This window comes from Grampus griseus, assembly GCF_964374135.1.
Source record: "Grampus griseus genome assembly, chromosome: 21".
In the NCBI taxonomy this organism is placed as follows: Eukaryota; Metazoa; Chordata; class Mammalia; order Artiodactyla; family Delphinidae; genus Grampus; species Grampus griseus.
In genome coordinates this window covers 12205408-12218291 of record NC_139015.1, presented here as the reverse complement: position 1 = coordinate 12218291, position 12884 = coordinate 12205408, and the positions used below count along the sequence as shown (strand labels likewise).

The 12884-nt window shown below is 45.0% G+C and overlaps 1 protein-coding gene across 3 annotated transcripts in view; it reads right to left on the bottom strand.

Moving 5' to 3' along the window:
• Window positions 1–7072: 7072 nt before the first annotated feature.
• Window positions 7073–12884, bottom strand: part of TRAPPC11 (trafficking protein particle complex subunit 11) — a 42677-nt gene continuing 36865 nt past the window's right edge. The window contains exons 30-32 of one of the 3 annotated variants that reach the window (XR_014298441.1): window positions 10209–10868; window positions 9706–9869; window positions 7073–7199 (exon numbers count right to left, since the gene is read on the bottom strand). Coding sequence is in view for 1 of the 3 variants with exons in the window: in XM_082680470.1 (XP_082536596.1) it covers window positions 10824–10868 (45 nt within the window). In the remaining 2 variants the exon portion in view is untranslated. Of the gene's footprint in view, window positions 7200–9705; window positions 9870–9894; window positions 10869–12884 lie in introns of those variants that run through there. The other 2 variants (XR_014298442.1, XM_082680470.1) reach the window with 2 other exon arrangements.

The window sequence follows — 12884 nt, the reverse complement described above, 5'->3', positions numbered from 1 at the left end:
GTGATTTCACCAGGGAGGAGGGCCCTTCTTACAAAGAAAGATTTGTCTGTTGGGGTTCAGGCCCCGCTTGAGAGCTCTGCAGCTCTGCCAAACCAAACAGAAAAGAAAGAATGAAGGAGGGACCTGGGTCTGGCAGCACTGGCATCTAAAGCGCAGGCCACTCTCCCTTCCGGGCGAGGACATTCCAGAGGCACCTGAGTCCACTGCTCTCATCCCCTGGCCTCCCTTTCAGACACCAGCCACCTTCTTCTGGACACAGAGCTTCTCCACTCTTCTCATCGGCATCCGAGGTGGGTGGGGGTGAGGGGGGCTTGGGGATGCCAGGGTGTTAGGCCTCCGGGGTGGAACGACCCCCGCAGACCCCAGACATCTGCAAGTGGCCTGGAGGTTCTGAGCTAGACACATCCTCTGTCTTTCCGGACTATGATTCCTCCTGCAAAGAAAAGGTAAAACTGATACCGCTTCACCTCCTAGGTGGGCTTTGCAAAATCCTTAGAAGGCGTTTTGCATTAGCTTTAGAAACTCGCTGTGGAGGCCTCTCTGAGAGCGGCATCCTGCCCGCTTTCTGGAAGTGGCTGCACCACGTTTAAGCGAGGGGTGATCGCAGCGGGGTGAACGTCCATCTCAGAGGCACTGGGGGCCTGTGAACTCCTTCAGGCTCAGCCCGCTGCCGCTCCAGCCGGGAGCCGGGTCCCCGCATGGAGGCAGCGCGTGCCCGGGGAGATGCGGGGATGCGTGGCAGGGAGTGTGCGTGCAGAGTCCAGTGCTCGCTCGCCCAGCCAATGTTTCTGCCGGTCATTCCAGCAGGTACAAGAAAACCTTTTTGCTTGCTCGTCACAGCTGGGTTCTGATTTTAAAACATAAAGGCTCCTTGTCCTGAAGTCATCCAGCCTGTCTAACCACTTTGGAAATTTCTTTCTGCTTCGCAGAACCCGGAGCCAGTCATCCGACATGGTCCTGGCTAGTGAGCCGGAGTTATTCTTGCACGGAGCCTCGAGCCTCGAAGGACCAGCCTCGGTTTTCGTTTTCTGTGAGGGAGGGGGAAGCAACACTTGAAAGGTCCCGCTTGCCCAGCGCGCTCAGACACACTTGACTTTGAGAACAGTAAACATTCTGCTACCCGATAGAGGAGGAGGAATGATTAACCTGAGAAGTGAAGCATTGTGGTTAATGGTTGTAGGTGGGAACGGGCACAGGCTCTCTCCTTTGACCAAACTTTGATCAGGCTCCTCCGAGCACCTCTGCTCAGCCAGGCCTGACTTGGGCTTCTTTCCCAGTCCTTGGAGAATCCTGTTTGGGCAAGAATCCTGCTAAATCAGTTTCATGGAAATCCCCACCTTGGTACCTGACCACCCTGGGCTGCCTTCAGCCAGAATTCTGTGGAGTTGGTCTAGCAAGAGCCTCCTTACCCCTTAGGCTTTCCCATCCCCGTTCCCATCTCGGTAATTTCCCATCCACTGACCCCCACCTGCACCTTGCCTACAAATCCACATTTGTCCCTGTCGGAGTTGGAATGGAATCAGTCTCTCTCCCCTACAAAACCGCATTGCCATGGCCCCTCTTGAATAAGTCTGGCTAACTGTCTTTAACAGGTGTCCTGAAAAGTGTTTTTAACAGTATCTGTGTCTGTGTTGAAAGCTCTATCATACAGTGATTACCGGTTTTCAAAGAATTCGTATAAAATCCATTTATTAAACATCATTTAATCACTCCTCCGTGTCAGGCTCTTGCACTAATTCCTCAAGGGAATCACTTGGAACATCTCTAACATTGATTTGAAGTGTGTGGTTGGCAGAGGTCTGCAGGAGTGGATGTCTGACACCAGTCTGTAGAAGTTTTCTTGTTGGTCTTATCCTTACAGCTGAAGATTCCTTGTCAACTTTACTTTTCAAAGCAGAAGCTCTACGCAGGTGAGTACAGGCACAGGATCCCTCTGTTCGGAGGAAGCCAGATGGAGGGTGCTGGGTGTCCTTTAGAGAAGGTGACAGCTGCCACCAAGATGTCAGAAGGCCATCACACCAAGCTCCCTGTCCTGCAGCCTTTCATTTACATGATTCTTTCATACAAAGGGGGGAGAAAAGGAGAGGACCAACAAACCAAAACGAAAACCAAAGCTCTTGAATAACATGAGAGTTAGTGAAGTTACCACTCATTATCCTGAAAATTATAAAGAGAAAGAATCAAGTTATTAAAAATTCTCTCTCTCCTATAGGAACTATATTTTAGGGTAATTAAATAGACCTAGTTAAAAAAAAAAAATAGACCTAGTAGATGAGGGGGTAAAAAGCTTCTATATAGCATAATTCCAGCCAATAAATGCAGGACAGTATATTAAAATTACATTTTGCAACTTCTAATAAGTAACTGATTCAGACAATTGCCACTGATGGATGTTCAGCTGAACCTTATAATAAAGGGGTTAGGCTGTCATTCTCTAAACCCACTGATCCATCGTAGCATGACTAAAAGTGAGGCAATCAGACCTGTGTGGCAATAGGATGTGTAGCATGTCAACTATGAGATATTATTACAGAAAAAAAGCAGGGGCGGGGGCTTTCCTGGTGGCGCAGTGGTTGAGGGTCCGCCTGCCGATGCAGGGGACACGGGTTCGTGCCCCGGTCCGGGAGGATCCCACAGGCCGCGGAGCGGCCGGGCCCGTGAGCCATGGCCGCTGAGCCTATGCATCCGGAGCCTGTGCTCCGCAATTGGAGAGGCCACAACAGTGAGAGGCCCGTGTACCAAAAAAAAAAAAAAAAAAAAAAAAAAAAAAAAGCGGGGAGAGGCAGGCAGAAAGGGACTCAGACAAACTTTGAACTGTAACAGTCCACAGGAAATCCAGGGGACAGAGAAACAAGCCAAATGACACCCTGGGGCAGCAGTCAGCCAACACCAGGATGGGGAATATTTTACAAGACGCTGACTACATGTCTTCAACAGGTCAATGATAAGGGATAGAAAGGAGGAAGGGACTGTTCTACATTAAATGAAACTCAAAAAAGACTTGAGACATAATTAAATATAATGATGGACCTTGTTTGATGCTGATTCAAACAGACCAACTCTAAAAAGACTGCTGAGCCAATCAGGGAAAATTGAACATAGATCGTGCATCAGGTGACCTTGAAGGAATTACTGGTAATTACGAGATGTAATAAGGTATTGTGGTTATGTTTATAAAAAGTCCTTTTATTTATGGGTGAAATTACGTAAGGGGGGAATAGATGTGTGTGCAATATCATGTAGATGGTAGATGGCAAAGTATGAATGGCTACAGAGCTGAGTACAAGCATGAATGTGTGCTATTGTCTCTACTTTTGTGTATGTTTGAAAATTTTCACTATACAAATGAAATAAAATGAAGGGTAGCGATTAGACGTAGAGAAAATATTGCAAACGTACTCTGAGCAACTGGTAAGCACTCACACCTCTGATAAACGCATGAACTATCACAGAGCTCCTCCCACCCTGTGTTTAAACGATTCAATATTCAAACACATCTTGAATGTAGGGCTTCTCATTGTTTCCTGTTAAATTTGGCATTTGGGATTCAGTCCTTTGCTGAGACAGTGGTTTTTGATTATCACCCAGGGTCAAAGATTTCTCAAGCTACAATTCTTCAATACTCTAATTAGCATTAGACAACTAACAAGAAGACGCACTTCGTTCAAAAATCCTCGAATTCCAACAGAAAAAGCCCTGCCCTCCAGAAGCGGCGGTGCTGACAGTAGCAAGCACTCTTTCAGTTGTGAGTTTCAGGCCTCCCCTAATTCTCTTATCACTGAATAGGAACCTCTCGGGTAGGAAAAGCAGAGCCAGCTTTACTCAGCGCTGGACGGGTCTGTCTACACTATGAACGCTTGGTGAGCCTGGGGGCCGTCTGGTGTGGACGCCAGCCAGCACCCCTTCATCACCTGCAAAGCGCTTCCCTGATATGTTTACTTTACAAATTTTATGTGCCCTCCAAACCCAGCTCGCATAACAGGATCTGTTCAAGGATGATGGAAACACATTCCCATACAAGAAAAACACAGAGTAATTTCATGACGATCATGAAAACAACTCCAGGGTCACTTCTGGAGGAAGCCATGCCTCTCTGCTGCTTCATCACTCAAACCCCATAATCACCTCCACTGGGGTTCCTTTCTACCTTGTATCTTTTATTTATTTATTTTTATCATGGAAAGTTACAGACATATCCAAAAGTAGAACCCCCAGGCACCCTTTACCCACTTTTAACAATGATTAACATTTAAAAAATCTTGTTTCATCCACTTCTCCCCAACCTGGTTTGTTTTTTGTTTTTGTCTTCTGGAGCATTTTAAAGCAATTCCCACACATCCCATCAGTTCACCAGTCTTGTGCCCACTTCTACTGCAGCAATCTCATGGCAGTGGAATGTGTTTGCATGCCAGTGTCTCCTGCTGGACCACTGATCTTCAGGAAGAGGATTCCTTTATGTTTTAGCAAGACCAGCACAGAAACTGGCCCATGGCAGGCACTCGATAAACACTTGGAATTCAATGTGTAATTTAATTGTCAACAGCTTTATTGCCATAGACTTAAGAACAGGTCTTTTTTCCCCTCTTTTTTTTTTCTGCCGCGCCGCGCAGCTTGTGGGATCTTAGTTCCCTGACCAGGGATCGAACCCACGTCCCCTGCACTGGAAGCATGAAGTCTTAACCACTGGACCACCAGGGAAGTCCCAAGAACAGGTCTTAATTCACAGAAGGCATAACGCCTCAGTCATCAAATCCATATTTAGCCCAAACTCATTTATTTAGGAGCAAACACTGGCAGCATTAGGGTGGTGGCTGTGTAGCATAGTGGTTAAGCACGTGGGCTCTGCAGGCAGTGTGTTGATTTGAATCCCAGCTCTTCCACCAGTTGCCGTGTCATTGGGTAGGACAGATTGTATTTTCCAAAGATGGCTGCAATGATCTCTCCTGTCCCCCCTGTTCTTCTAGGATGTGGCCATTTCCCCATCAGGAGGTAGGGTTTATATTCCCTCCTCTTAAATGTGAATGCGCCTGTGACCATGGTTGAAGTGATGTTATGTGATATACAAGGCCAGGTCATAGACGGCAATGCATCTTCCACGTTGCTGGCTAGACCACCCACACTGGAGCTCTGTGCTGCCATGTAAGCATCCAACTACCCTGAGACCGCCATGCTGTGAGGAAGCCCAAAGACCACATGGGAAGGTCCTGAGACTAAATGGAGGGATGCCTGGCTAGCCCCATGCTGCGGCAGCTCCCTTGTTCTCACAATCCCCACTATCCTAACTCCAGCTACTGTCAGATGAGCAACTGCCTGAGTGACCGCAAACCAGAACTACTCGGCCAAGCCCTTCCTGAATTCCTGACCCACTGAAACCATAAAAAATAATTGTTGCGTTAAGCTATCAAGTACTGGGATGATTGGTTTTGCAGTGATAACCAGAATATTGGGCAAGTTACTTACCTCTCTGTGCCTCAGTCTCCACATCTTTAAAATGGGGATAATAACAGTACCCACACCACGGTGGGCTTTTATGAGTATTAAGTGAGGTAAGAACAAAGTTGCCCGGCACACTGTAGCTCTCAATAATATCAGTAGTTATCATTTGGGAAATATACATGGTTTAGAAATCCTGACCAACCTAATAAACATATTATTTGCCAGTTCTCATATGCCAAGCAGGCTGATACGTTCTGGGTAAGGGCATATTCTATAAATGAAAAACTACTTCAAGGTGGCTGTGAGTTTTGCATCCTCTCAACGACTGGGGAGAAAATAGAATTTAAAACATGGCTCGACCTGTCACTTGCATGGTATATGTCACCTGAAATGCAGGGGTGCCTGGCAGGGTTGACTTTGGTTACATGTTCCCCTCTGGTAAAAACACACTTCAGAAAGCAGACACAAAAGGCCCAGTGATCACTTTCTCTTTTGTTCTCAGGCACAAGAAAATTGAGTGGAAGGGAAAGTTTCTCATAAATTTGACCTTCGAAGAGAACCTGAATATACTTAAACTACAAATTTCTTTTCTCATGCATGAAAACATGGGATCTCATACTCATTCAGTGAATTGTACGCAGTTCTTTAGTAGCTGTGTCTGAGAATGGCATCGTTGGCTAAAATAAAAGGAAGATGGCGATGGGGCTCACCACAGGATGGCTTGAGGAGCCCTTGGTAGAAATGTTTCAGAACAAATCCACAAGCAGGAGAAAGTGCACATTTCTGTTCGGTATCGTGTTCATTCAGCAATCTCTAATCACTAACGCTGCACCTAACTGCTTCCTGACAATTACAGTCATTACTATTTATTCACTCAACCGTTCAATAACACAACCCATCTCAAGTAGTTTTTTACACTAGGAGTTGGGACACTTTTAGTGCCTTTTCTGGGGTTTTAGGTCAAGAGGTAAGGTGTGTGCTGGGACTACACAGACCCTCCCCATTACAAGAGTAACCTTAACTTTTCCACTTGTTTTGTCCTTGAAAGCACCCCCTCTTTCACTGCAATGCCAACGTGGAAATCACAGCTCAGAAATTTTTTTTTTTTTTTTTTTGGCTGCGTTGGGTCTTTGTTGCTACGCATGGGCTTTCTCTAGTTGTGGTGAATGGGGGCTACTCTTTGTTGTGGTGTGCGGGCTTCTCATTGCAGTGGCTTCTCTTGTTGTGGAGCATGGGCTCTAGGCACACGGGCTTCAGTAGTTGTGATAGGTGGGCTTCAGTAGTTGTGGCTCGCGGGCTCTAGAGCGCAGGGTCAGTAGTTGTGGCGCACGGGTAAGTTCCTCTGTGGCATGTGGGATCTTCCGGGACCAGGGCTCGAACCCGTGTCCCCTGCATTGGCGGGCGGATTCTTTTTTTCTTTCTTTTTTTAGTGATGGATGTTAACTAGATTTATTGTGGTGGTCATTTTGCAATATATACAAATATTGTATCATTATGTTGTACACCTGAAAACTAATATAATGTATGTCAATTATACCTCCTCGATAAAAAAAATAAAACAAAACAGTGGCAATTATACTACCTTACATACTTTTTTAATATTTAAACCTCGTAATTACAAAAAACCCAATAATTTGTAAAATCCAGTTTAAGAAGTGAAGATGACAGCCAGCATTTGTGCAGTGCAGAGAAAGCTGCCTATGAATTCATTGCTTTTCAAACTCCACACCTTGCATATTTCCCACTCGCCATGCAATCTCCAACTAAGAAAATGAAATTAATGAGAGTGGTTATTGGAATTATTTCATTTATTAACTATTGCAGTTGTTTGTTTAAATTGAATCCCGTCATCCCAGATTCCCTAAAGACTGTTCAAAGACTTTCCAAGAGCAAGTACAAGTTAGAGGCATCTTCTTCTGATGGTGGTAACACCAGCACCTCCACCACAACCAACTCACTGCGCTTCCTGAGAAAGGGTCCTCTTCTAAGAGCCTGATGTGTATCAACTCACTGCCTCCTCACGAGAACCCTATGAGGCACTGTGGTGGACACGCTCTAAAGGTGACCCCAGGATCCCCATCTTCTGTGTTCATGCCTTTGTGTCATGACCCCACCCATACCTTTGAGTGAGTGGTGGGTGGGACCTGGGACTTGCGTTTACTCACTAGAATACAGCAGAGGGGACATGATAACATGTGTGTGATTACAGTGCCTGGCTTGCTGGAGCCTCTCCCCCGCCCCCCGGCTGGCTTTGAGAAAGCAAGTGGCCTTTGGTCACCAGCCAAGAAGAAAATGAGTCCCTTGATCCTACGACCACAAGGTCACACATTTCGCTAACACCTTCGGTGAGCTTGAGAGTGGCTCCTCCCCCAGTCAAGTCTCAGATGAGACCTCAGCCCTGCCAGACCCATTGACTTCAGTCTTGCTGACGACCTGGCTGAGCTGTGCCTGGATTCCTGACCCACGGAAACTGCAGACAATAAATACGTGTTGTTTCAAGCCGCTGTGTGTGTAGTAGCATCGCTCTTCAGCAACAGATAACTAATACAGTGGTGTGGACATCTGCATCCTTGCTTTACAGGGGGAAGGTTAAATAAACAGTTCGCGTTCACGGAGCAAGCAGGAGGCAAGAGGAAAAACCAGAAAGTCTGGGGCCTGGGAGATCAGCGTTAACCACCGCGCGTTACTGCCTCTGCTGACATCTTATAGCCCACCTGTCTCACTCCCTCTTCTGAGGGTGGGGACCCCTGTCCTGAAGCCATGGGCCCCATTAGGGCACCAAATCCAATCCCTTGCAGCCCCGGTGCCAAGGCCATGGCATGGCATTTGTGCCGGCACAAAGGAGAGAGCAGGGGTAAGGGGCCATGACGTCCCTCCCACGGCCCTGGCAACTGGAAAGGAGCAAAGCTTGGTCGCACACCAAAGGCTCCGACTGCCAGGTGGATTCTTAACCACTGCGCCACCAGGGAAGCCCTACAGCTCAGATTCCTTAATACGTATTGTTAAGAACGGTATCAAGAAAGAGGCTTTTAATATTCTGGGTGGAGTTATTAATGGGCCATGAAAGAAATGACTGAATGAAAATGAACGTAAAGAATATTTTTTTTTCAAGTAATGTGAAGACATTTTAAAAAAATTCAGTGTAAGAGCCGTGCTCTGGAAAGCCTCTTAATAAAAAGAAGAAGTCAAGGATAAAGAATCTAAGACTTTCTGAGGAAAACTGAGTTGAAGTTGCACTTTTAGGATCACAGATATATAAAATTAAGCAAATTGGAAAATTAATTTTATGCCAAAATCAATACCATCCTCATCCTCTTGGTAACACGCAACATTGATTATCCACCGGCTCTTACCTTCAAGAATCAGGGGTCAAACTTTAATACACAGCTCCCCCAAATTCCAAATTTTAAATGCTTTATTTAAAAATTTATACCCCTGAGTGGTGCATAATACTGGTAAGGAGTAATACTGAGAATCAAATGGCAACACGGTACTAAGACAGAAGACAGGGTCCTCTCATGAGGGACAGATGACTGTGGCTGGCGCACAGAGGCAGGAAGGGAAAGACTCCGAGTTCCTTCTGGACACCTGTAACCTCAGTGAGTCAACAGCTCCTGCAATACTGTGACAGTTTTGTTTTTGGGACCCAGGAAGATCATGATTTCATGTACTTCTGAATTAAGACTTGCAATTTAAAAACAAGTGAACAGAACACACTCACAGGAAAATGAACGACATGGGAGAATTCCTGGCTGAGAAAGGATTAGGCTATTGAGGGAAAGCGCAGACCTGTTATATGGTGTATTTACACTCACACAAATCACACTGACATCAAGGCTAACAATTTTAAAGTGGACGCCAATGACCCATCCGTTCTAACACGCACTGAGTACTCTGTGTTTGACGATGGCCGTGTTAACACATGAGACCTTTATTACATAAGCACGGCATGAGATGGACCTTTGAATTTTTCAAACATCAGGTTACATCCCCTTAGTGAGTCATGAAATCAATTCAGCAGGTTAAACCAGGAATATTTTTGTAGGATGTAAAATATAAGAGCATATAGAAAGTATTATTTCATGAAATTTTTGTTTACAGTTCCTCTTGTGTATTTAATTTTTATCATTCTCATACCAAGTCTATGGGATAGTATTATCATCATCCACATCTTACAGGTAAGAACAGAGACAAACAAAGGGCAACATGAACAGTCACCGGGGCTGGGATTTGGCCCTAGACAATCCGACAAACTCCTGTGGCCTCCACCTGTAAAGCTGTGATAACAGGGAATTCACGTCCTCCCAGCCCGTCACCGCCCCAGTGTCCCCGCAGATGCGCCGCGCCGGCTCTAGAAGGCGGCTCTATTTCCAGTCCTACGCGCCCCACCATCCCTCTGCAACCGTGTTCTTAGTAAAAGCTGCTCCTCGAAGCTGAAATCAAACAAACGCAAAAGAAATAAAAGATACAAGCATGTCTGAAAGAGAACACATTTATTCACATTATTCTTCTCCTTTTTGAAACTCCTACACTTTTAAACAATAAAAATCTCTGGGAAATGGGGTAGTTTTAAATTAAGATATTTTAACAAAGAGGATTTTCACAATATGATTTTTATTTACATGAATTTTCAGAAGTTTTAAATAGTTCTTTTCAAATCACACAACATAACTAAAATCTCTTATTTAGACCTTGCACCTTTCTCAAAAACTTTTAGTTTAGGGAATTATGCTTAGAATCAGAATCTTGTTAACATACTTATAAATACAAACCTGCTTCATAAATGATCCGCCTTTCGGCTGCAAGCTGAACCTATTTGACACGTTTTGATGGTAAGCAAAGATATTTTTTAGACATCTTAAATTGCTCTGATTAAAACTTTCTGGAAGTTCTAATCAGTCACGTGCCTGCTTTCCGGTTCCTGTGGATGTATCCTGAGCATAGACTAGATTCACGAGGATGGATTTACCTGTGGTTTAGCCAACTCTGAAAGAGACACTCAGGGATTCAGAACTTTACTGGGGCAGACACTGGCGCGTGTTCCCCGTGTCCAGTCATTTCAGATGCTTATCTTTCCTCGGCCACTGCATGTGCAAATCCCTTACTTTGAAAAGACGTTACTACCCATAAAATGACTTTCAACAGTAACAAAGGACTGACATCCTTTCACGTCACACTGACATTTCAAATATTTATTAGTGAAAACTGTAAGAGAGGATAGATTTTCCTAATATTTTAAGCATGAGTTCCTCTGAAGAGTTGCTATAACATCCATTAACAAACAGCAAAGATTAACTTGCACCACGATCAAGCTACAGTTCACCATGGAAAACGCATACGTTTCTGTCCGGCATCTCCGTAAGAACAGCCGAGGCCTGTCCTGAACATCACGCGGCAGCAATGGAGGCATCGTCCATGAGTCTGCCCTGGGGCTGCCGAGTGGAAAACAAAACGGGTTTACAAAATGATAATGGCAACAGTAGCGCTATTAATTGAAGAGATTTTGAAGTTCTTGGAACTGTTTCACGAAAACAGAATAGACGTGTGCAAGTACCCAAACAAAATGTGTTGCTTTCCTCCTTTCCCCCCACCCTCTTTCTTCACGTGAGCCGGGGATGGTGACGGCACAGCCTCCGTGCTGCCACACTCCCTCTGTGCCCAGTGGCAGACATCACCAGCCGATCACACCCACCCGCGGAATCTACCTCGTCACTACTTTTCTCTTAACCCGGTGTTCTGGCAGCTACCACCAATCTATCAATGCACCGCGCCTGAAAGGGAACCTGGCCACCATTCCTGCTCAAGCGGTAACGCTCTATCCTCTCTCCCTTGCTCGGCCTGTGTCCCGAGCTTTAAGCCGGCCACAAACCTGAGCTGACAGCAAGCTCTTTGGGATCCAAGGTTTCCCAGTCTCCTGTTTGAGAAAAAGTGATTCACAATGAACTCTAGGGTATTAACAACAAAGATTGCAAGGATTGAAGCAGCAGATAAAAACAAAATTTCCCTTTCTCGAAGTTCAGTGATTGAAAAAATTTAAAACATCACATCAGAAGAAGAAAAACTGAGAGTGATTAAAAGGTATCATGACTGTTTTTAGGTGTAAAATTTCTGACAGGTCAGCAACACCCCAGAGAGTCATCGAGTAGCTAAAAGAATGAAATTCTTGCAAGTGACTACTTTACTGCTGTACGTTAGCAGACCTCTGTGGGAAAAGCATGAGACGGTGTCTGGGACATGAACTAGATTAGCACTGCAACCTCAGCACCACAGCCCACTGCTGTGTTTCAAGCAGCTGATTCCTGTGGGTTCCCTGGAGCAGCGAAGGGGGCACCCCCGCTCTGATCTGTTGCTGGGCAGCTTTATGTACGTATGTATGTATGTACGCATGTGTGCGTGTGTGTGTGAGTCAACAGGCATCTGAATGGGATGAACGAAAGAACAGGTCGCTGGTCTTTCATACTTCATGTAATTTGTAGGACTCATGGAGGACGTTTAGCTTTAGAAACAGAATAAATGGCTCCACCAGGTCAAATCCTTAACAAACACAGCTTTACAAACAGGGACAGAGAACAATGAATCTGTTTTCTTATCATGCAATAAGAAAACAAATCTATTTTGCGAAGGAAGAAAAATATGGATCCAAGCTTGCTCTAGGCGGCACTGTCCAACAAGACTCTCTGTGAAGAGGAAATGCTCCACATCAGTGCTGCTAGCTGCACGCCTACTGAGCGCTTGCGACACGGCTAGTGCAACTGGTAACTAAGCTTTAAATTAAGTTTTAATTAATTTGAATCTCAATAGGTACATGTGCTCGTGGCTACCATACTGGAATAGCACAGGTCTAAAGGTTAATAAAGGTATGACGGGATGTAAAATTTTAGTCAGTGATTGTTCATGAAGTGGAAAAAGGGTAATCCTCATTCACTGCCCTTAGTGTGACAGGTAAAACAATTTTAATTATTGAGTTTTCCCAGATGATAAAGGAGCTGGCTCTGAATAATGCAGTCAATGATTTTAGCAGCAGTCAAGTTACTAGAAGATGGTTCTTAAATTTAGAGAAGAGATCATGGCAGTTAGAAAAGGGTGTGCTGATTAGGTTAAAACTTATGAATGTTTACTTTTCTGGAACCTTTCCTTATGGACTTAAAACACCACCACCCAGAAGAGGTTTACTGTGAAAGAAAATCAGAAGACGGAACTAGATTTATCTGGGATTAGTTTGGGTGTTCTGAGCACTTCAGGGAAAGGAATGAAAGAGATTAATTGATGGGAACAAAATGCTGGTTCCTCAACATGACCAACTCTCACATCTCAAACAAGCTCTGTTTGTTCGGCTAGAATACGATCAGGTCTGTACATCGATACATACTTTCAGGCTGATGAAAGCCATACTTCTGAGTTTAGGAAGAGCAAACTTTGGAGGGTCAAACAGCTAAAAGGACATCAGA